Raw genomic sequence first — 21,807 nt, 5'->3', positions numbered from 1 at the left:
TGACTTCGTCTTGTGTGGGCATTCTATTTATTCTTGCAATATCGATTGTTAGTTCCGTGTCTTAAACCGTTTTGTGCCTTGGTACTACATCTAACAAGCCATTACACAGCTGGTCCAATTCTTGCCAACATTACCAGTTTGCAGGGTTAAAGGATAGAGTAAAGAGGAAATAAGCCACAGCACTGCTGTGAGGGAGGAATCTGCAGTGGATCGGGTTTGCTTTTGCTCATAAAATGCTCAGTGAATAACTGGGACCTGTTTGTAGGCACGATGGTCAGGGCAGCTGTTGGAAGACCAGACGAAGACGATCACAGCTAGGACAAGACCGGCACTTGATGCAAACAATTAGTCGTCCAAATTGGCCACCTGAGCATCATTCGGACTAAAAGTGGTTGCTTTTTCAATGGGTTTTAATTGTTTGGTAAATGTTATGTACATGTTCCACGGACAGAGGAGTGTGGTCCAATGGTCGTCGTGGAGCCCCAGAAACGTGGTGAAAATGAGAAACAAGCGCATCCTCAAACAAGGAGCGCTGGGATAAAGCAGTGGAAATCGAATTCGTTCTTGTCGTTTATAGGGGGTACGATGTCTGAGGAAGCGACTCGAGGTGTTTCCGGTGGTGCTCGTTGGCCTAAAAAAGAGCGAGACGTTAGCAAACAATGCTGACAATGTGAACACCAGGAAAATCCAATGAAATGACGGGATAGACGCACAAAAGGAAGACCGCAGTAGCCGCAGACGCTGATTTGCGGCTTGTCCGTGTTGATGAAAACCCGCGGGTGACCGGCCGCACCACCGCCACCGTCGCACGCCACAATACGGTCGTGCGTCCAACGCACCGGTTCCTGGTGAACCAACTCCATGGCTGAGTATGGCTGCGGCTGCAACGAAAAGTCCGTCTGCTCGAAACGCGGGCCCGTCATCGCCTTCTCACGAGGCTGCTGGTTCCGCGTCCACACCCCGCTCCGGTTAGGCGCCTGCTGGAGCTCCGTCGTTGTGGGGGCGCCGGCCTCGGTGGTCGACTGAGGGGTCAGGTCGGTCTGCACGGGGGCCGCGGTTGAATCCTGGCCCATGCGAGTCGTCATGGCAAAGGACCGGTGGCCTACACGACCGCCGCGGGCCAGGCGCTGGGGAAGCAGCCTACTGCCAGCCCGTAATGACATCATCGTGGTGGGTTGTGTTGTGGGAGTGCGTCTTATTATTTGCAGGACGTAACGCGGCAATGCAATTGGCGTTCAATAACGGTCGGTGGGTGGGACGGCGGCGTCGTCGTCGTCGTCGTCGGTTTCGTGATGAGGTTCTTTCCGAATTGGCCGCTTGAGGATAAAAGCGGACCTTCTGCAATGCCTCGTTAGAGCAAAAGGCCAATTCCCTGGCATGCGGTTGGTTGGCTTTGTCCCAATTTCTCGGATTAATTCATTTTCCGGAGCCTCTCTTGGTCGCAGTTTCCCATCTTACTACCGCATGTAACTTCTTGTCGCGCGGACCCACTTAAATTATGTCAAGTGTCTTATCGATAGTGATCCCAAACGAATCCATGATAGCTGTGGAATTTTTTTGTATGTTTTCTTTGGTCGCAAAACATACCATCAACCACGCATTGCACTCTCTTTTTGTCGGATAGTGATCTTCGACCTCCCCTACATATCGACTTCGTTCTGGCATATACACCACCTCATAACACCTTGCAGCACGCGATGCCGCCACCACAATCACCTAAGGCAACGCCTCCTCGGGCTGGCACTTCGCGCCTGTTGGCGATGAAGTTCATGAACCGCCTTGGGCCTTCAGACTCTACACCCACGACATCATCTCCCTTAGCATCAGCTTCGTCGACGCCCATATTCAACAAAACCGACACTGCATCCTCAGATGAAGACAATGACGACGACAACCGGCCATCCGCTAAGCGACGCAAGGTTTTATTATCTGTGGACGCGGCGGCATCGTCTCCTGCGACGGCGGTCGCTGCCGCAGCAGGCACGACAGTAGCAGAAATGGAGGCTACCATGCGCGCGTCCATGGACGAGGAGGAGCGGAGGCGCCAGGTGGCCATCAAGCGGCGTGCGGCAGAGCTGGGCGATGAGCATTGGACGTGGAACACGCCGCTGCCACCACACGTTGCAGCCAAGCTGGCAGCCGGCTCCAACTCGGTGAAATCAAAACTGCCCTATACGGTCGTGCGTGTTGGATACGCCGAGATTGATGACAGGGCAGACTCTGAAGCTACTGGCAGCAGCAGTCCCACAACGCCGACCACAGCGCACCCAGTGGCAGGCAGCGCCAAACCCAATATTATGCGGTTTAACATGAAGAAGGTACGTCTATGAGCGGTGTAGTCCGCTATGCTGCTGAACGTACTGCTCGTACTGACACTCTTTTTTAGGTTCCCGGCAAGAGCGACGAATCCGATGACGAGGATGACGAATCGACACAGGGCGGCGACAAGAAGTCACGGAAACGTTCACGATCCGACGTTGATTCCAGTTACAAGAAGAAAGAGACCACGAAACTGAAACATCTGACCTCGCTGTCGTCCCAAGGCGGCCAAAGCTCGGCGATGAAGTGCCACAAGTGTGGGCGGCCTGGCCACAAGGCAGCTAGCTGTCCTGCAGCACAAAGCAAAAGTGCCCGCAAGAAGCGATAATTGCCTTTGGAAGATTCAGAAACGGGATGCACCTTTTACGAAAACGTGTATATCACGTAGTCATTGGTCGGCATGGCCCAACCATTGTATGCATCGTGTTGGCCCCAAATTGAGGCCCGCAGTCCAGCCGACGTTGGAGATGATACCCCTTTTTTTTATTCATTATACACCGAGTACAAACGGAGTCGACGTCCCAAGTTTCTGCTCGTATTACCGAAAGGCGCCGTGTAGTTTCTATACGTCCGGGACGGCACTGGTGGATGCCCCATTACTTGCGATATGCATGCAATTGCAACCAAGTACGACATGGTTCTCAGATGCCCATCTGGCTGCACCGTTTTGTGGCTGTGCCTTTGCAAAGACAAGGACTACGTTCGTTGACCAACATGAGGTCACCGTGGGACCAAGCTGCACGTTGGTACCCATCGAATCTATGAGCACAAGGGTCAACTTCATTAAGTTCAGGTACCCGTAGACCAGTGTGCGACCGAAAGACCTGTGCTAGCATTCCCAGTGTAATTTTCGAATATGTAGCTGGTATTGCATTAGACCAAAGTCCATACAAAATGAAATAAACCTAAGGATACGGTGTCGTGCAGTATGACACTTTTACTACAATTATTTGTATTCGTATACATAGTGCCTCGAAAGTAATTATAAAAGGATAGATTAAAAATGCAAAATAACTTTATGTGAACCGCCAAAAGCACATGCAAGAAAACACTATGGAAGGCACAATATAATATTTAAAAGAGAAATTGAACCCAATGAAAAGATACAAACGCCTGAAAAATGCTACAATGAGGGCCAAAACCCACACACACTCGCTTGTCCTTTATGGTAACTTGCGGCCTATTTCTTAGATTTCCCCTTGAATGTCCGCAGCGGATTCCGTCCTTTGCTGCCGCCAACCTTGAAGGTCTTGTTGCCCTTGCTGTTTTTGTAGTACTTGGACTTGCGACGGTCCTTGCCGTCTGTCCTCCGCAGTGGCACAAAGCCAACCTGCGCAGGCGTCAGCGCGTTCTTGCCATCACGCGGCAACAGGTACTCAGGCACATGTTTGAGGTGTGACTGCGTGCGCATCGTGCGAAGCTCTGAGTCGTGACGTGCCAGATGGTGCAGCTCGTCCGGGTTCTCTTCGAAATGGCGCTTCAGTTTCTCGCTCTTCAGCAGCTCCTGCCGGATTTCACGCATCCGCGCTTCACGCACCGCCACCTTGGTGACCGACCGCAGCGCGTCGTTCATACGGTAGCGGAAGGCCTCGACCTGCTTCATGTCAAAGTCGTACGGCTTGACCTCCTTGCCAACCTTTGCCTGCTGTCTCATGATGCGCGCGAGCACTTTCTCGTCCTTCTCGGCTGTCTCGACGGTCGTCGGCATGTGCTTCCGGTACTGTTCGGAGGGGACCACAAACGACAATGCCATACCGGTCTGGCCTGCGCGGGCCGTGCGGCCTATGCGGTGCGTGTACGACTTGGACGATGTTGGCAAGTCAAAGTTGATGACAGCGCGCACATTCTTGAAATCAATGCCACGCGACACACCAAACTCCTTGTCGCGTTTGATGGTCTTGCGCTTCTTCTTCTTTGGCGCGGCCTCGTTGGCATCACCAGTAGCAGCATTGGCATCGTCGGCCGGCTGGTCTTCATCACCGAGGAGCTCGTGCTCATCGGACGCGATGATAATGTCGTAGACGTTGCGGTTGAACTCCTCGATACAGTGAATCCGGGAGTTGACGGGGAGCTCCGAGTTCAAAATGCAGCTACGGATTCCAAACTGCTCAAAGAACAGCTTCAAGCGGTAGCAACGGTCGACATCAGCGACAAACACAAGGCACTTTCCAGTGACCAGCTTCAGCTTGAAGATGATGTAGGCTAACAAGAACTTCTCGTCCTCGGCGCACTTGACAATGTATTGAGAGACACCCTCGCCCTCAGCCTCCTTCTCCTCCAGGTTGAGAACGACTGGGTCCCTGCACAACATGCCCTTTAAGGTGTCGACCTCGGTCGAGAGTGTCGCGCTCATTAGGATCGTCTGGACGCCCTTGGGCAAGGATCCGGAGATCTGCTCCAGGTCATCGTTGTAACCATAAGAAAGCACAAGGTCAGCCTCGTCGAGAACGAGATGCGTCAGTTTTGAGAGAGAGAGGAAGTCGTTGCTGGCGGCGTGCCATGCTCGGGCCGGTGTTGAGACGACAATGTCGGGGGTGTTGGAGAGGAGAGAGCGCAGGACAGCGTCAGACACCTTGTCGGTTAGCTTGACGGCAGAGACATCCTTGGCACAGAAAGACGAGAACTGGGCGATGCCCTTGGCGACTTGGTCGGCAAGTTCGCGAGTCGGGACGAGGATGAGGACTGAAGTGAACGCAGACTGGTCGGTCTAAGGTGGAGCAACAGTGTTAGCACATGGATAAAGAATACCAAGATTTGCGTACGCCAACAGAGTCAAAACCGTCAAAACCGTCAAAACATACCTGCTTCCGCTTCAGAATCGCCTGCAGGGCGGGAAGCAGGTATGCGGCCGTCTTGCCCGACCCCGTCTTCGCCTTTGCCAGGACATCCTGACCATTGAGCGCCATTGGGATCGCCCTTTGCTGGACGAGCGTCGGCTTCTCAAATTTCTGTTGTGCGACGGCTTGGATGAGTCGCGGGTCGAGACCAAGCTGGGTGAATGACAAGATCGGCTCCGTCGCGGCGGCGGGAGCGGGAGCGGGAGTGATGGGTTTCTCAGCGGATGGCGTCTCTGGCGCAACGCCTTCTTCGACGACTGCTGGAGTGTCGTTCTGTTCGAGCTTCCGCTTCATCTTAATGCGATGTTGTTTCTAAGATATGTGAGGGGGCAGTTGTACGTTTGCTAAAATCGGCAACCTCGAGTTGGAGGTGGCTATAGATGGTGCCTTGGACATCCGATTCTGCGGCCGTTTTGCCTCAAAGATTTTGCTTCATATTGCCAGCCTCCTGTCCCTCAAAGAAAAAAAAAACGTTATCGTCTCTTATCGGCTTTACCGCTTTCGAGGACGGGATGAAAGCGATTGTCACGTGCACACCGGATCGACGAAAATCGCGTTGGCACAGGTGGGTCTTTCCTTTCCTGTTATCACGCTAGCCCTGTTTCAGGGTACAAACAAACATGCGCCGCAATATGTCGCATCTTACATGGCATACAACATATTTACACCAGTCATTTGGGCAATGTGGGATTTGGTATGTCTTCTCTTTTGACAGGTTTGTGCTCTGAGCTTCGGTGCTACACAACCAGCAGCGGTCTGGCACCTGCCAAACAAAACAAGTTATCTCGCGCAGAGCTAGCCTCGCCCCTGCAGCCTCCTGCATATTCAGTTACAGAACACCGCGGCAACCACTATTTGGACAGGGTTGGAAGTTGTGACTAGCAGGAATTTTCTCAGGAAAATGACAACAAACTGCGTTGATAATCCATGCTCACCGCCGTTCGCATATCCAGTTGTACAATATGTAGCCGAACGAACGTAGCAATATCAAGACGAGCCAACGTGCATATGGAAATACGCTTGTTTGCAGCCAATCGTATGATCAGAGACGGTGGAAGCCGATAGAGGAGTGTTGAAGTTTCGAAGTAAGACTTGCAATTGGTTTTTGTTGAACTCGAACCAGGGCACCAGTACGTTCGAAGAACAATGCCAAGAGCCATTTTGCCGCAACAGAAAAGGTACGCTCATCGCCCATATCGACATTGTCGAAAACCGTTATTCAGAAAGTTTGGCTCAAAAGAACCGTTCGCTTCCGCGCTGCCGAATCCAAATTAATTGCGTCGCATATACGACAGTATATCTCCGTTTATTCCAGACGAGTACGACGTAATTAGTAGCTATGAGCGCTTGCCTGTAGCATGGTGCCTCGAGTCGATGAAGCTTGTGCTTCATTGCTCCGACTGGTTGAAGATGTAGCGCAGTGGCACAGCGTCACGGGATTTTGTTGTGGCAAGTGGGTCTGTGCACCACACCTATTCTGTAAAGTGCCTACTTTCGCGGTTGCCCCGGACAACTACTGTACACATTGTAGGGGAGGGGCTGCGTTTGGCGAGGCAAGAGCGGACCAGTGCGCTTGCCATGTTTACATTTCTTAAGAGACTCGCTCTTCCCCTCTACACCACCACTTTTACGTTTTGGTCAAAGACGGCTGTCGCCAAACATCTCACATTCTTTTCCTTCACCGCGGGAAGAGGTCGATATTTCTTCATGCTATAGCTCATCTATCCTTTGGAATTCTGATCCCCTTCCATTCTCATTCTTGCCCAGCGCCACTTTGCATTCATCCAATTCATCTTACAGTATTATTGCACGCACATCGCCAATTTACCCTTTCTAGTCGCGGGCGCGCAGAGCACATCGAGTAGAGAGACGTCAACAAACCCGACAAAGGCAACGAAGAAATTCTCAGCGCGGAAAGCAGCAAGAACCGTTGCCGGTTGCCTCGAGCAGACCGGTGGTTTGTTTTCTCCGGGGCTTAATTCTCTTCGACCCTTCTTTCTGTTCGATCGTCTCGCTTCCGTTCGCTTCCTGTCTCAGTCTTTTTTTTTCTCAGTCTCTTTTACGAAAAACAACGCAGCCGGACCGGGCGTCTGCACTAGACGCCCATTCCAGCATTCCAGAGCTGTCATCTATTTCGCGACGACAAAGATTCCTGGCCACCACGTCAACGGAGTGCCCGTCTCCTTTATTTGCCTGGCCACGTCAGGGCATCAATGTTCTTGACGCACTCTGCGTCACTTGTTTCTTACCATGGCGTCCTCCGAGCCTGTAAGTCTCACTTTTTTTTTGCCTACGGGATGTGCTTGCACTTGCGCGAAAGTACCACGTATCATAGGACTAATCCTTGTTTAGGTGCATCCTCTGCGCATTTCGAAGAACAACACACCAATGTCCTCGCCCGCCAAAAAGGCCAGCGCCATCCCTCGTCCCCTTTCTGAAATCTCCCCTTCGGAGAAGCGCCGCAATTCTCCAAGTTGGAACCAAACCAACAAGGTAAGAGTCTACATCTGCTTGCTGCCTTTGGTTGCTTTCACATTTGGCGTGCAATATAGTTTGGATCAGAAACTAAATATTCTCTCAACATTAGAAGCTGGGCTTGAATGCAGACTCGTCGCCGTTTCAGTCCTCGCCTCTTGACGGCACCACGTCACCTCGCTTGTTTTGGCAGAACCGCAACGGCTTCAACACCGAGAACCTCTACGGGGGTGGCATTGGCAGCACCCCATCGCCCACACGCCGTTCTTCCATTGAGCGCCTGCAAAAGGCATCTCGTGTCAAGAACAGCAGTATCCTCGCCCAAGAGCAGAAGAACGAGTACGACCCAACAAAGGTCCCCAGAGTAGAGCGGCCCTTGTCCAAGGTCCAATCGAACTCCTTTGGCGCATTGGGTATTACGGGTGTGCTTGATGGCAGCGACGTGAAGGGCCACCAGCGGAGAGAGAGCAAAACAAACATCCCTCTTTACGACCCTGCGAAAACGTCCCCGTCTGTTGCTAGCCTTAACTCGCCACCACACGTTCCGGGGCAGCTCTCATCGAGCGTCCAATCAGACAAATCAGACACGCCGGCCGCACTTGCCGCCGACAGCAACCCTTCTATGGCCATCAAAGAGTCGTCTTCTCCCATGAAGTCCTCTCTTTCAAGCCGGTTCAAGAGCAGCTATAATGAGCAAGGTGACATTTCGCTGGATGCATCTATGGGTGACGATGAACTTCCTCTTGGCCGTTCTCTTCATCGCCACGGAAAGAGTGTAACATTCGACGCGGCACCACCGCAAGTCAACGAGTACGAGATGGCCACGCCTGACCTTTCATCTGTCGGCAGTCACTCTCGGGAAGGCAGCTACGAGTCACAGGAGGAGGATGACGACTATGACGACTATCGGTATTCCGCAAATGACCATGGCAACCCAGACGACAGCTTTGATGCGTCTCTGGAGGACACAGACAAGACCCCCGTCGTCGGCCCTGATGACTGGCGCCAAGACAGCCCTGACAGCCGCCGTGACCACAACGTTTACGAAGGTAGTCCTATGCCTGACGCTGTTCCATCTTCTGCTATGGGACACCAGGATGCACAATCTTCTCTGGGCTCCAGCGGTGACCACCGCCCTCTTCCTCCTCTGCCTGGTATGGGCCATGCCCGTACAAATTCCGCCAACTCGCCGAGTTTGTCTGCCACCGCCGACCGAATGCTGGGTGGCAGTCCCCGTGGGCTGCCGTCGCCGCCGCCTGCATTGGCTACGAAGTCTGAGATCCAAAACATTGGCAACAGCAAGATGACACTCGAGGAGCGTCTCAAGCTTATGATGCTCTCTGATGATGGAAAGTCGGCCGCCGAGCTTCAGCGAGAGCGGCGCATGCGCCGGGCAGGCCCCAAGGATCGCGCTAACAGCCAGACGCCTGAGCCTGACTCGTCGCAGCGTGATGGTACTTCTGAGCACGGTGAGGAGGAAGACACAATTGGAGACCTGTCTGGTCTTGAAGAGTACCGCTTGCCACCTCGCATCTCCAGGGAATCAATCCTTCGTCGCGTTAATGGCGCCATAGGCCAGGAGCGCGAGTCTGACTATAATTTCTCTTCACCTGCTCCCAGCTCCAGCCCTGAGCGCCGACTTCCTCTGGACCCGGACGTTCCCATTCCTAGCACGGAGCACGACTATGATGATAACTTTTCCGTCGATGGCGCGGCCCGTGAAAAGCATAACGAGGCCTATGATATCCCCGACATGTATGATGACGATGACGAACATGATGATGCAGAGGATTACGAGAGCAACTACAGTGATGAGCATGCCGAAGATGTTGCGCAACCTGCAGCTGTCGATAATGCCTCGACACCTCGCGCGGCAACACCAGTCCAGGAGATTACGTCTCACACGGTCACAGTTGATGACATCCATAGGTCCGATCTTCCGGCTATCGCACAGGAAGGCCGTATCTCTCTAGGCGAGACCCGCCAGCCATTGATGCCTAAGTCAGACGACGGTAACGCCAATTCTGGCCACATGCATCTCCACAACTCCGAGGTCGAGTCAATTCGACCGCAGACTCCGGAGCGCAAGACACATCCTAAGCATTTGTCGAAACCTGAATATGATGGCTCCGGTTGGGGGGATGACGAAGAGTTTGACGAACCAGGTACTCCTGATTCTGTCATTCACCACCCAGTCCAGGACGATGACGACGATATTTTTGACGACCAGCAAGAACAGGACGAAGAGGTTGAGATACGCGAGTCGCCGGCCGTTCCCGAACAGATGGCAACAATCAAGGCATCTGGCTCGAAGCTCAAGACGCGGCCATCTGCAACTCCCTCCGACCTCGTGGCAATGCGCGAAGCACGCCGCCAAGTCAGTCGCGAAGTACCTGATGTTCCTCCTATTCCAGACCGGCATCGCAACCGCCTGTCCCGCGACATGGGCACAGGGGATGTTGAAGAAACTGGAGACGATTTCCTTGAACGCCATCCTAGCTTCAAGAAGCGTAGCCTGACCCTTGACCTGGACCTTGGTCTCAGCCTGGACAAAGATTTTGAGCGCGTGATCGAAGCTCAGAAGGTCATTGCTACCCGCCCCCCTTTTCTTTTATCCGACCTGTCAGGGACTACAGCCTTTTGCACTTCCGTGAGGCAAGCGCCTCATGAGGAAGTTGAAAGTAACTGTCGTTCTCAGGATGCCGGTATCGAAAGCAATATTGCAATTTCTTTTACTGACGTCATTTTCCGTAAACAGCGCGGCTACCTTATGCGGCAGAACACTAAGCTCGTCGCCGCCAGCGACAAAGAACATGTAGACGAGTTCCGGGGTGCCCGATCTGCCGGCAACTCGCCCATGAAAAAGGAGCGCCCCCAGTCCTGGACAGTAGAGCCGTGGAACGGCGAGCGGAGAAAGAGCGTCCGCAAACGTGGCGTGCCATCGTCAGGCCCTGTTCCGCCGATGCCTGGCCAAGAGAGCAATGCTACGGCACTGAATCCTCTGGCAGAAGAAGAGTTTGTCACCGAGACTACCATCGACGAAGGGGCTGAGAGAGGCCGTCTTTTCGTGAAGGTCATGGGTGTTAAAGATCTTGACCTGCCCATCTCTAGAAGTATGTTTCTGATACTTGCTTGTTTGATCCATGACGAGCGGCCGGTACTAACAACAACCAGCGGAGAGAACTTGGTTCAGGCTGACACTGGACAATGGTGTCCACTGCGTGACTACTGCCTGGTTGGAGCTGGCCAGGAATGCCCCTATTGGACAGGAGTTCGAGCTTCTTGTCCCAAATGACCTCGAATTCCAGTTGACTCTCAACGTCAAGCTAGAGAAGCCTGTACAGCGTAAGGTCGTTCAGCCATCGCCTGCTAAGGTTGTTCGTCCCAAGGCATCTACATTCAGCCGTGTTTTTGCCTCTCCCAAAAAGCGCAAGGAGATGGAGCAGCGCATGAAGGAGGAGGACGAACGCCTTGCTCGTGAGCATCTTGAGGCGCAAGCGAAGATCAGAAATGCACCGCCCACTGCATACGACCTGCTATCTCCCATTGTCGCCGAGGATGGCAGCTTTGCTCGTTCGTATGTCTGCCTCAAGGAGCACGAGTCGCGCTGCTACGGACGTCCTGGAATTGTGGAAGTTGCATGCTTCAACGAATGGGCCACCGAAGAAGCTGGTTTCGCTTCCAGCGTCAAGAGCAAGCGCGGTAACATGGCGGTTGTGCGCCGTGCACCTTACAAGATTGGCAAACTGGAGCTCCAGCTTCTCTTCGTGCCGCGGCCCAAGGGCGTCTCGAACGACGATATGCCTAAGAGTATGAACTCGTGCATCCGCGAGATGAAGGCTGCAGAGGAGCGTCAGTCTCAGAACTGGGAGGGCCACCTTAGTCAGCAGGGCGGTGATTGCCCGGTAAGTTAATTCTCTGCGGCATGATTACCCCTTTATGCAATGGTCTTAATAACAACATCCTAACCATCTGGTAATAGTACTGGCGTCGGCGTTATTTCAAGCTTGTTGGGACGAAACTGACTGCGTACCATGAGGCAACGCGGCAACCCCGGGCAACGATTAACCTCGCCAACGCAAAGAGGCTCATTGATGACCGGCGGGCATTGACCGAGAAGGAGACGACCGGCAAGAACGGTAGACGCCGCCGGTCTGCATTTGCAGAAGAAGAAGAAGGCTACATGTTTGTGGAGGAGGGCTTCCGCATTCGCTTCAACAACGGCGAAGTGATTGACTTTTATGCAGACACGGCCGCGGACAAGGAGGGGTGGATGAAGGTGTTGTCCGAGGTGACGGCACGGGACAGCGTGGGTGGCGAAGACGACCTTACGGCATCGCGGGCCAAGACCAAGTGGTGCGAGCTGGTTCTTAAGCGGGAAGAGGCGCTTCGGCGTCGGGCTGAGGGCCGGGCCGAGGGCCGCCGGGTCCATTCTCGGACGAAGAGCATGCACGTCTAAGTCTAAGCGTGAGTCAGTGTCGGCTTGGGCGAGCTGTCCCTTCAGTGTGTGAGACAGGTGTAATGAGCTTGCAGTTCCTTTGGCGCGCAAGAAGACATCTATGAACGGTTGATCGGTTCTACGGTATTGGAGTTTTGTCTTTTGTCGTTTGTCTTGTCTTTGTTCTATTTCCTAGTTTTCATTCTTGTCTTTCTTTAATCGTCGTGTCATACTGGCTTTCTTAGAAGCTTATGAAGGGCGACGGTTGCATGGGCGGAGCCCAGAGACAGCACCGCGGTCGAGCACCTTGTGCTCTCTGAAGACAAAGCCTGGAGCTTGGGACCCGGGTTTTTGGGCGACCTCATGCAACCACTGTCATTTGGATTGTATTATTTGTTTTAGTCACTCCCAGGACAGGGCAATGGACCACATTTTTGTAAACTGTATTGATCAGTCTTGAGTTATAGTAAACTTTTGAGTGCCTGCCAAACGATGCATGTAAACGATGTGATGGGTATATTGTCTTTTCTATGATGCTTTTTTGTGTTATCTACTGTTTTATATTTTCTGCCTGTCATATATTGCTTGCGCTCATGGTGCAGCCTGTGTCGCCCCTGTCGGATTTGAAGCAAGTTCTCTGTCTTTTTTCAAGTTCCATGCAATGCAGTCGTCGAGCTTCGCGCCCGAGCCACCAAAGCAGTCCAGTGCGCTGCCAATGGTCAGATCTACGCGTCCGCCGCTCAGATTTTCCACCAGCGCCAGGTCGTCCACATGCCGTGCGCCGCCGGCGTAGGTTACTGGCGTGCCCGCGGCACCGCACCATGAAGCCAGCTGCTCGACCAGCTCGGCATCAATGCCCCGTTGAAGGCCCTCGACGTCGGCGGCATGCACCAGGAACTCACTGCAGTAGGGCGCGAGCTGGGCAATGGTCTCGGCCGACAGGTACATGTCCGTCATGGTCTGCCACTTGTTGATGGCGACAGCCCAGACGGGGGCTGCAGGGGACGATGCAGAGGACGATGCCGACGACTCTGATGGGGCGATTCGCCGACAGCTCAGGTCAATCACGAGGCGCTCCTTGTCGCCGCCGAGCGCTGCCAGCACCGCGTCAAGGCGCGCCTGGCTGAACTTGTACTTGTCTCCGCCATCGACCCCTGTCGCGTCCTCCTTCTCAAAAAGGTACGACGTGACAATCACCTTGTCGGCGCCGGCATCGATCCATGCCTTTGCATTCGTGTCCTTGATGCCGCCGCCCACCTGCAGCCCGCCCGGCCACGCACCAACGGCCGCGCGTGCGGCTGCCTGGTTGTCGGGCCCGCTGCCCAGCATAATGACATGGGCCCCTGTCAGGCGGTTGTCGCGGTAGAGCTGAGCAAAGTGAGCCGGTGGCTGGGTGGCAACAAAGTTGGTCTGGAGGGCGGCCGAGGTCGAGTCGAGGGTGCCGCCGACGATCTGCTTGACCTGTCCCGCATGGAGGTCGATGCACGGGCGGAAGCGCGTCATCTGTGCGGTTGGGTGTTGGGGAGCGGGGGAGAAGAGGTCGCTAGGTATGGAGGGACTATGAAAGCCGTGGCGGCGACTATAGTTATTGTGATAACCTGAGATCCAGTCGGGGCCGTCTGAACTCAAGACGTCCGGGGTTGATGCCGGCTGCAATCTACTTTAGCGGCCTGGACGTTAGGTGGATTAGCGGGAACGCAGCCTTCTGTGTAGCTGGGCCAAGCACAGTTTTGCAGCGCCTTGCCTTACCAGGGGCAGAAATAGAAGGGCTAGGCCAGTGGCCAATCAGGACAACAGTTTCTGCCGTGCCAAAAGCAAAAGGCTGGTTCCTGGGCAGAAAAAAAAGCGTCACCGCCCAAGGAAATCGCTGTTACGTCGCAGTTGAGATATCTCACAGTCTGGCTTCCAGACAACCACAGCACGACACAATGGCGACGGTTCTCGGCAAGCGGAAAAATTCTTCTGGGACAAAAGAGCCCACTGGTGAGGATGCCATTCAGGACATCTTCCGGCGACACTTTGAGGCCCAGTTCAAGCCCTTGCCCGTGGTCGCAAAAAAGGCCGAGAAGAAGGCGGGCAAGAATGCGAACGCAAACTCGACCGAGACAAGCGGCAAGAGGCTGGGGACGGCCGCGACGGTTGTTATAAATGAGAACCAAAGCGACGACGACGAGTCAGAAGCTTCATCGGCGTGGTCAGGATTGTCTGAAGACGAAGATGGGGACGAGGACATGAACGAATCCCGCGACGCAGCGCCGGCGGTCGAGGTCGTCGACTACAGTACCGACCCAACAAAAGAGACCCCTGAGGCGACCATGACCAAGCATGAGCGCAAACTCTATTTGGTGAGCTCGCACCACGGTTCTACTGCATACCGTATTTGCTCTTCATCCGCTAACCACAATCTTCTCTCTCTCCAACAGTCCAAACGACCGCCAACGTCGTTTGACGAGGACGCCACGCGCGCCGCCAACAGCAAGAAGAACAAGAAGAAAGAGGGGGCCGACAAACAGCAGTACAAGGACGCGCCCGACCTGCTTGCCAACGATCTCGAACTGCAGCGCCTCATCTCCGAATCCCACCTCCTCGCCGGTGCCTTTGCCCTGCCCTCGTCCTTTTCCACCTCGTCCGGCGCCGCCTCTACTTTTGGAGCCGCCGGTGCCGCCGGCACAGCCAACCTGGCCAACCACAAGAGCAGCCAGCCCTTTGCTGCGGGCAAGCTGCGCCAGCGCGCCACCGACCTGCGCATCCAGGCTGTCGCCAACAAGGCCAAGGGCGACGCGGTGGCCGGCGGATCCGTCACTGTGAACCAGGCGAGTGAGAGCATCTTCACGCAGGCCAAGATGCCCATGGCTATGCGCAAGGGCATTGCAGCAGCCGCGGCGTCGCGCGAGAGCAAGCGACGCCAGGAGGCGCGGGAAAGTGGCATTGTGCTGGAGCGGCCGGCGCTGAAGCCGAGCAAGTCCGCGGCGAAACGGATGCGTGCCGTGGATGCGCCGGCCGTGGGCCGCTTACGGGGCTCCGAGCTGAAGCTGCGCGACCGGGATGTCCGGGCGATTGAAGGTCCCAAGAAGACCATGCACGGCAAGAAGAGGAAGAAGCGGAGGTGAAACATTCCGCACCAAAAGCATTTCACGTACATACAAGTTCACATATTCAAAACAATGATACCAGACATGACCTAAAGAGTCTCGAAACCCATTTCATATGTTGAGCAAGAGCAACGTTGCACTTTCATAGCGCAGTACGATTGTAATTTCAATTTTTGTATTCAGAACCGTAGCTTTTTGTCGTCGTTCACCTATCCAGAAATGAAATGAAAAAGTAGCTGAAAATATATATACAAATGCAAAGCCTGCCCTCCTCCGCCTTCGCTTCCACGTCACATCGGTCATGTGTGTTCATACCCTTATGCACAAGACGCCCGCCATTCACATCGGAGCAGGCAAGCAACGTCAGCTTGTCGCCGCATTGCCTTCGCACTCGCAATGGCCCCTCTTGTCCCCAAGTCTATAGTTTTGGAGGAAACAATTAAAAGAAAAACCACGCGTCCACAAGACAATGAGGTCGCAAAAGAAAATGGCAAAACGAGTCGGCAAATGCGAAAGATCGAAAATGAAAATAAAAAAGAGCCTGCCAGGAGTGGATCCAAGACCTGGCAGGCACAAACGTGTGAGGCTAAACCAAAATGCTCACGGAGTTCCAATCCCGTGACGAAGGACTGAAGTTCCCGAGGAACGACATAAAAGATAAAAAACAATGGGCAAAGTTATAAACAGCATAAGCAGAACTAGGTCGACAGAAACGGAAAAATGCAAAACAGTTGTAGTGTACAGTGGCAGTCGTTATGTTATGCCTGATGTTGCTTCGTCAAAGCAGGTTGCTCACATCATCGAACCGGTGTTGATGGCTTGTGGTTGGCTGATGGTCATGGGCATGCTAAGAGTCTGCAGGCTGTTGAAAGCGTTCACAGCATGAGCAGATGACGTGGGTGTCATGCCGCTGTTGACGACAGAGTTGAGAGAGGTGGTGACGTAGCCGCCCTCAGAGTTCGGCGAGGCCTCCTCGACGGAGCCGAGCTGGTCTTCGCCAGAATACTCCTCCTCCTCCTCGCCGGACAGAGGGAAGTTTCCATCACCACCATCACTGCGATCATGTGTCCGCTTGTGCCTAACAAAATTAGGTTAGTTTTCTTGCAATTTTATCAGGCATGTCGAAGACGCTTCTCTTGATTGTGTTGTGTGTAGCTGTTCCGTTTGTGTGGTGTGAGGTTTGACAAGACAAGTCCGCAAAGAGTCACTCGTAATCCCCAGCGAATTGCTGTTGCGTTGCATGTGTTCTGTGTTCCATGTCCGTGGTTTTGACGGTTTGCGAATGATGCGCCTCCTTGGTCTGGAGTATGGATTATGCTTTTGGATTGACAGTCGGTTGCATGGTAATGGAGTTCTGGGTCTTGTCGTTCTTGCTTTTCGAAAACATTGCGTACACACAAACAACAATGCAAGGAATTTGGTCGACAAACATGGAAAGAGTCAAACATAAAAGAAAGGGGAGGCCATACTGTGCTAGGTTGTCTGATCTGGAGAATGCCTTGCTACAGAAAGGGCAAATGTAGGGTCTTTCTTGGGTATGGGTTCTCACGTGTCTGGAAAGTTATGGTCAGATAAACGATCGGTGTGGGGTTTCGCACTCGTGTTGTTCTCAGTTTCTTTTTCTGTTTCGCGTCCTCCTGCGCCACTCGGTCACACAAAAGAAAAAACAAATATTCTTACCGCTTCAGGTGCTCGAGCCGCTTGAAGAGGCGACCACACGTAGGGATAGGGCAGGAGTGAGACTTCTGCGGGTAGGGACCAAGCTCCATGACCGTAGCCGAGCGAGCACGACGGATCACGTTGGCACCGCCGTTAGCCATGGGCCGACGCTGCTCCTCCGGAATAGAAACATTTCCGGCTGCAACCGGTAGCTCCTCACTAGGCATGTTGGGGAAGTCCTGCTGCTGCTGCAGAGCCATGGGGTTCAGGCCGGGGCTGCCCTCAACCGTTGACAAGGGGGTACCATGGCGGGAGAGGTCGAGCAGCTCCTTGTGCTGCTGGCTGGTCAGAGAAATACCAGAGTTGCTGTATGTGAGGCCAGGCGGCGAGTTGTCCAGCGACTCGTCGCCCTCAGCGACCGGGCCGACCGAGACCGAAACCGAGCGGCGCAGGTCCGACGGGCGGTGCACAGCAGCAGCCGTAGCAGCAGTAGCAGCAACAATGGCGGACATGCCAGGAGGGATGGAAGAGCGGCGTCTCCGCTGCTTGTATGTGGGAGAGCCCTCGATGACAGGCGAGTAGACATTGTTGTTGTTGTAACCGCGCGAGAACTGCGGGCCGGCAAGATTGGACGGAGGCAACTGAACCATACCGTTCAGGCCGTTCATGCCAGTGTTGAGGTGGTCGGGAATGGCAGTGTACAGACCCGTCTCCTCGTTGGCAATGTAAGCTGGCTCAGATGTGATGCCAGTAGCAAGTTGTGGTGGGGTCAGGGGCTCAAATGAGATGCCACGGTTGCCGTAGTCATCGTACTGGGACGAGACGAAGGAGGGTGCCGGAGAGTATTCGAGAGCGTAGGCAGGCATGGACGCATGGCGTTGGTGGCCGGCAGCCACCGGGACGCCATTTTGGTTGTATTGGACGCGAGCAAAATCAGGTTCCCTCTTGACCACCTGCTGCGCCAGCGGGGGGGCCATCTGAATTGCTGCTGCTGCTGTCGTGAAAGGGACCATCGCATCCATGCCATCCGCTAAAGGGGCCATGGTCTGGGGGATCATTTGAGGCATCTGCGGCATCTGGGGAGGAGGCATGGAGTCCATCGCGCGAATGACGGGGGAAGCGGTCTGCGACTGGGGGAAGGACACCTGCTGCGCGCTGAACGAAGACGAGTTCGCCTGCTGGGCCTTGGTGAGCTGGTCATACAGCGACTGCGACGAATCGTACTGGAAAGACAGCGCGGGCTCGCTGACAGCGACCGTGGTGGCCTCCTGGCCCATCTTCTCGCGCTTCAGGTCGCGCTCAAGCGCATCGAGGAACAGGCGGTCGTGCGGGACGCTGTACCAGTAAAAGACCTTCTGCTTCTTTTGTGTCCGGATGCAGTTGTTCTTGTACAGGAAGTCCAGAAAAGGGCTCTTGGGCTCCTCAAGCGAAGCGTCGGTGCCCGACTTCAGATTCCGCAGGTCGGAGAAGATGCCCTCCTCAAATTTCTTCGAGTTCTTGACAGGGCGGCCAAAGGCTTGGAATCTGAAAGAAAGACACCGGACGATGTCTGTGCCGGAGATGTGGAAAAGTCCATTCCAGAGCACACACGACACATACTCGCCCGTCGGCAGAAGAAAGCGGCGAATGTAGTGCTCTGGCGGCCAGTCGACCGGGGCGGAAATGAGAAAGTATTTCAGGTTGTCGACCTGCTGCAGAGCGACCTGGGCGTCATGTGGCAATGCCTGCTGGGCTTCTGTGCTGAGCATAAAGGTCTCTGGCTTTTGAGGCGCCATGCCTGCATGCTGGGCGGCATACATCATGAACACCTAGAAAAGAGAAATTCAGAGAAGATGTTCGGTTTCGGCGTTTGAACTTGTTCTTGATCGCACAAGTTGACACGGGTCAAGACGCTCTGCTTGGAAGAAGATCTTTAAATCGCTGTGGACAAACCAGTTGTTGGGGTTCAAGCAGGTAGACGTGGGAAATATTCGAGGTCAGACAAATCGGTCAGCGACTGTCGAACGGTCGAAAGAAATAAGACAAATGAAAAATAACAAAATGGCAACAAGATGTGTTGCGTATATGGAGGCTCTGCCCTGTCTTGTGGGTTTTTTTGTTGCTGTGGTTGGAATATATAATGCGAATGTGTTATATGGCAAGAGAGAGTCAACGGAGTGGCGGCCTCTGAATGCAATGCTATAGGAGATATGACAATCGAGACCAGCCCGAAAAAGTGAGAGAGTCTGGGAAATGTGCTGCGGTCTGGAGCTTCAAGCGAATGACGCGACTGAAAAAAGATAATTATTCCGAGGTGTGAACCGTCAAGGCGCACTGACCAGGAGTAAGGAGAGAGACAAAGAGGGAATCGGTCTGGGAAGCAAGCTATGATGATTAGGTCGCCTTGCCGTTGTTGCGATGCTGGCCGAGAGCCGATGAAAGGCAATGCGAGCCAAGGATGTGCCGATGTGCGAGAAACAACGGGTTTTCGAACCGGACAGGTCACCAATCGAAAAGACGGTTGGGAGTAGAGGGCAAGGAAAAGAACGAAATCATATAAAGAGTTCAACAGGAATTCCCGAAAACGGATGCTGATCAAACAGGCAGAAGGCAGAGTTGGTGGAGGCTCGCTCGATGATGGTCAAGACGTGCGACGATGCGCGTCTGAAAATGTAGCGGGGATGAGCGTCGTCTTGCGGCTCGATCAATCCAGGGCCTGTCGTCGAGAAGGCTGGATGATGTGCTTCTGGAAGTGGAGAGAGATCAAGAAATTTTAGGAAAACGCTGCATGGAAGCTTGGGGCGATAGAAAGAGTCCGGCTTTTGTTTCGAAAAGCGTAGGGTTTGGGATTGAAGAATCGAAAAGGGGGTTCTGTCACAGAACCTCGAAAGAACAACAAAAAAGACAATCACAAGAAAATAAAGTAATAGGCAAGGTGAAAAGATGAGAAAGGGGAGGGGTTTGAGGTTAGAGAGAGGGACCTCCTTACACGCGATGACGAGAAAGGGGAGAAACGAGAAGAAGATATGAAGAGGATAGGAGGAGGAAGGGGGATGTTAAAGAAGAAAACGCTCTCGGGAAAAGAAGAGGGCCCTCTTTGGTCGATTGTGGAAGGAGGAGACGGGTGGGTTTATGATTTCCAAAGGCTGGGCTCGGGAAAAGCCAAAGGACGACAGGGTTGAGCACGGCAAGAACGAACGTGGGTAAACAGTGGAAGAGAGGGATGTGGGAAAGCGCGAGCGCAAGACGAGAGACATGGAAGAAGGAGCAGGAGAGAGAGAGACAGAAGGAAGCGCGACCAGAGGAGTGAAAGGGAAAGAACGGTCGGATGTGGGCGTGGATGGGCGCGAGAGGAGAACAGGGGTAGGCAAGCACGACTGGCTAAAACGGAAGGCCCCCAGCGCGAGAGAGACCAGGGGTATGCGATTGCGCATACACAGTACTCCGTAGAGGGAAAACAGAAAAGAGTACCTCCGTAGGCATGGGCGCAGACGTGCAAAGTGCAAACCGATGACCTTTGCTAGCTGCTGTGGGTGTGGATAGAAAAAGAGGAGTGTGGGTGGGTGGACGTGTGGGTGGGGTGGGCGGACAAGGATTGGGCGAGAGATGGCCAGCGCCTGAGCGGGAGCGGCAAAGGCACGACACGACCTACGAGTACAGAACAGAAGGTACGATACGAGCAAAAAGGAAGACCAGGGCGGCGAAGGCAGTCAGCGGCGAGGAACGAATGCCTCGTGTGCCGAGCATATGAGTTCTTCAAAACTCTCAGGTTTTGTCACGATGCAGGGCTTGTTAAGAATCTTACAGAGTATGGAGGCCGTGAATAGAAGGGTAAACGTGAGAAGAAAGGAAGTGCACATACCTGTTAAAAGCGGGTACGATGTGCAACGCCAGAAGACAACAAGTAATTCGTAAGGAATGTATCTTACAAGTTGGCGGAGACATTTCTGTCGAGCAGTAAGCTGCCTCTCGTCGTACTCCGTAAAACATGGGCCCCCGTTAACGGCCGCGAACAGAGACGACAACAGAGCCAAACCAAAGATGCAGGAGCAGTCTTCAAAAAAGACATGTCTATTGACTTGCCAGAGGGCTGTCGCTCTCATATAGCGGCCTTGGGAAGTTGGTACGCCATTACGTCGTACACAAGACCGTTCAAGATAATGTATCCAGCATCTTAAATATGCAGGTAGAATCACCGAGGCATGCGCCTAGTCCGTCGAATGCATGCTATGACAATGGCGCGCATAAGGGCACCACGCTATGATATACACCTGCCAAATGTGCGACAGTTCTCTTGGTGTCGAATGCTCGTTGTCCTTGAGAAGAAACAGGAACGTTTGCCGGTGCTTGGGATTTGCGAGATGTTCATTGCGCTTGCTATTTCCGTGTGTTGTTAGTTTTGCGATTGAATGGCTGATGTGTGATTGAATTGTGCAGCGGTCGAGGGAAGACTGTAGTGTGGAAGTGAAATAGGCCCCTCTCTTGTTCGTTCAATTTCACATTGCGGAGACAGAGGAGTATTACGGCACGCAGTAGTCCCAACGGAGTAGTCTTTCCGTAACTTTGGCCTCTTGTTTTTGCCTTGTTCCTGACCATTTTTACTTTGCTGGCGTAGCAAGTCGACATCGCGGACGGCCAAAGCATACCGCAGATTAACTACAAAACAAACAAACGTAAGCTGGTGAAACAAAGGGAGAAAGTATAATTAAGTGACAAAAGAGAGCGACTTAACAGTGCCTCTAAAAGAAGCAAAGAAAACTCAAAGAAGAAACAGAAGTTGGGCTAAAACGGGCACCAACACAACCACGCACATAAGCACGACGTACGCGGGACGAAAACGGCCACCAACAGACAAAAGCCAGGTAAGATAGGTAGGTGGCTGAAGGGCAAATACTGCGCCAGCGCACGTCAACTTTTCTATGTGGCCCACGGACCTGCCCGAAGCAAGTATTCCGCGAAGAGGCTCTTTCAGTTTGGTAATTCCTAATTTTATGGTGCAGCGAGACTA

At 53.5% G+C, this 21,807-nt stretch overlaps 7 protein-coding genes across 7 annotated transcripts; 3 read left to right on the top strand and 4 right to left on the bottom strand.

Moving 5' to 3' along the window:
• Nucleotides 1–571: 571 nt before the first annotated feature.
• Nucleotides 572–1,166, bottom strand: SPBR_03270 (NADH dehydrogenase (ubiquinone) Fe-S protein 6; the record flags this gene model as incomplete). Its single annotated transcript, XM_040761573.1, has 2 exons — nucleotides 572–631; nucleotides 714–1,166. 2 exons carry the CDS (start codon nucleotides 1,164–1,166, stop codon nucleotides 572–574), a joined length of 513 nt encoding a protein of 170 aa, XP_040620991.1.
• A 531-nt stretch (nucleotides 1,167–1,697) lies between these two features.
• On the top strand, nucleotides 1,698–2,647 carry SPBR_03084 (uncharacterized protein; the record flags this gene model as incomplete). The annotated part of the gene is made up of 2 exons (XM_040761387.1): nucleotides 1,698–2,318; nucleotides 2,387–2,647. The coding sequence occupies 2 exons, from the start codon at nucleotides 1,698–1,700 to the stop codon at nucleotides 2,645–2,647; spliced, it is 882 nt and encodes a 293-aa protein (XP_040620990.1).
• Nucleotides 2,648–3,499: 852 nt separating this feature from the next.
• SPBR_02537 (ATP-dependent RNA helicase DDX56/DBP9) lies at nucleotides 3,500–5,450 on the bottom strand (the record flags this gene model as incomplete). The annotated part of the gene is made up of 2 exons (XM_040760840.1): nucleotides 3,500–5,017; nucleotides 5,121–5,450. The coding sequence occupies 2 exons, from the start codon at nucleotides 5,448–5,450 to the stop codon at nucleotides 3,500–3,502; spliced, it is 1,848 nt and encodes a 615-aa protein (XP_040620989.1).
• Nucleotides 5,451–7,406: 1,956 nt separating this feature from the next.
• Nucleotides 7,407–12,090, top strand: SPBR_02186 (GTP-binding protein; the record flags this gene model as incomplete). Its single annotated transcript, XM_040760489.1, has 4 exons — nucleotides 7,407–7,424; nucleotides 7,744–10,744; nucleotides 10,806–11,536; nucleotides 11,614–12,090. 4 exons carry the CDS (start codon nucleotides 7,407–7,409, stop codon nucleotides 12,088–12,090), a joined length of 4,227 nt encoding a protein of 1,408 aa, XP_040620988.1.
• Nucleotides 12,091–12,660: 570 nt separating this feature from the next.
• SPBR_03107 (phosphoribosylformimino-5-aminoimidazole carboxamide ribotide isomerase) lies at nucleotides 12,661–13,572 on the bottom strand (the record flags this gene model as incomplete). Its single annotated transcript, XM_040761410.1, has 1 exon — nucleotides 12,661–13,572. The coding sequence occupies one exon, from the start codon at nucleotides 13,570–13,572 to the stop codon at nucleotides 12,661–12,663; it is 912 nt and encodes a 303-aa protein (XP_040620987.1).
• Nucleotides 13,573–13,997: 425 nt separating this feature from the next.
• Nucleotides 13,998–15,179, top strand: SPBR_02931 (uncharacterized protein; the record flags this gene model as incomplete). The annotated part of the gene is made up of 2 exons (XM_040761234.1): nucleotides 13,998–14,414; nucleotides 14,493–15,179. The coding sequence occupies 2 exons, from the start codon at nucleotides 13,998–14,000 to the stop codon at nucleotides 15,177–15,179; spliced, it is 1,104 nt and encodes a 367-aa protein (XP_040620986.1).
• A 774-nt stretch (nucleotides 15,180–15,953) lies between these two features.
• Nucleotides 15,954–18,619, bottom strand: SPBR_02347 (transcription factor STE12; the record flags this gene model as incomplete). The annotated part of the gene is made up of 2 exons (XM_040760650.1): nucleotides 15,954–16,239; nucleotides 16,842–18,619. 2 exons carry the CDS (start codon nucleotides 18,617–18,619, stop codon nucleotides 15,954–15,956), a joined length of 2,064 nt encoding a protein of 687 aa, XP_040620985.1.
• Between the last annotated feature and the right edge of the window lie 3,188 nt (nucleotides 18,620–21,807).

This window comes from Sporothrix brasiliensis (genome assembly GCF_000820605.1).
Source record: "Sporothrix brasiliensis 5110 chromosome Unknown Cont17, whole genome shotgun sequence".
NCBI lineage: Eukaryota > Fungi > Ascomycota > Sordariomycetes > Ophiostomatales > Ophiostomataceae > Sporothrix > Sporothrix brasiliensis.
The sequence above is the reverse complement of the archived record's forward strand: the minus strand, read 5'-3'. Positions and strand labels throughout refer to the sequence as shown.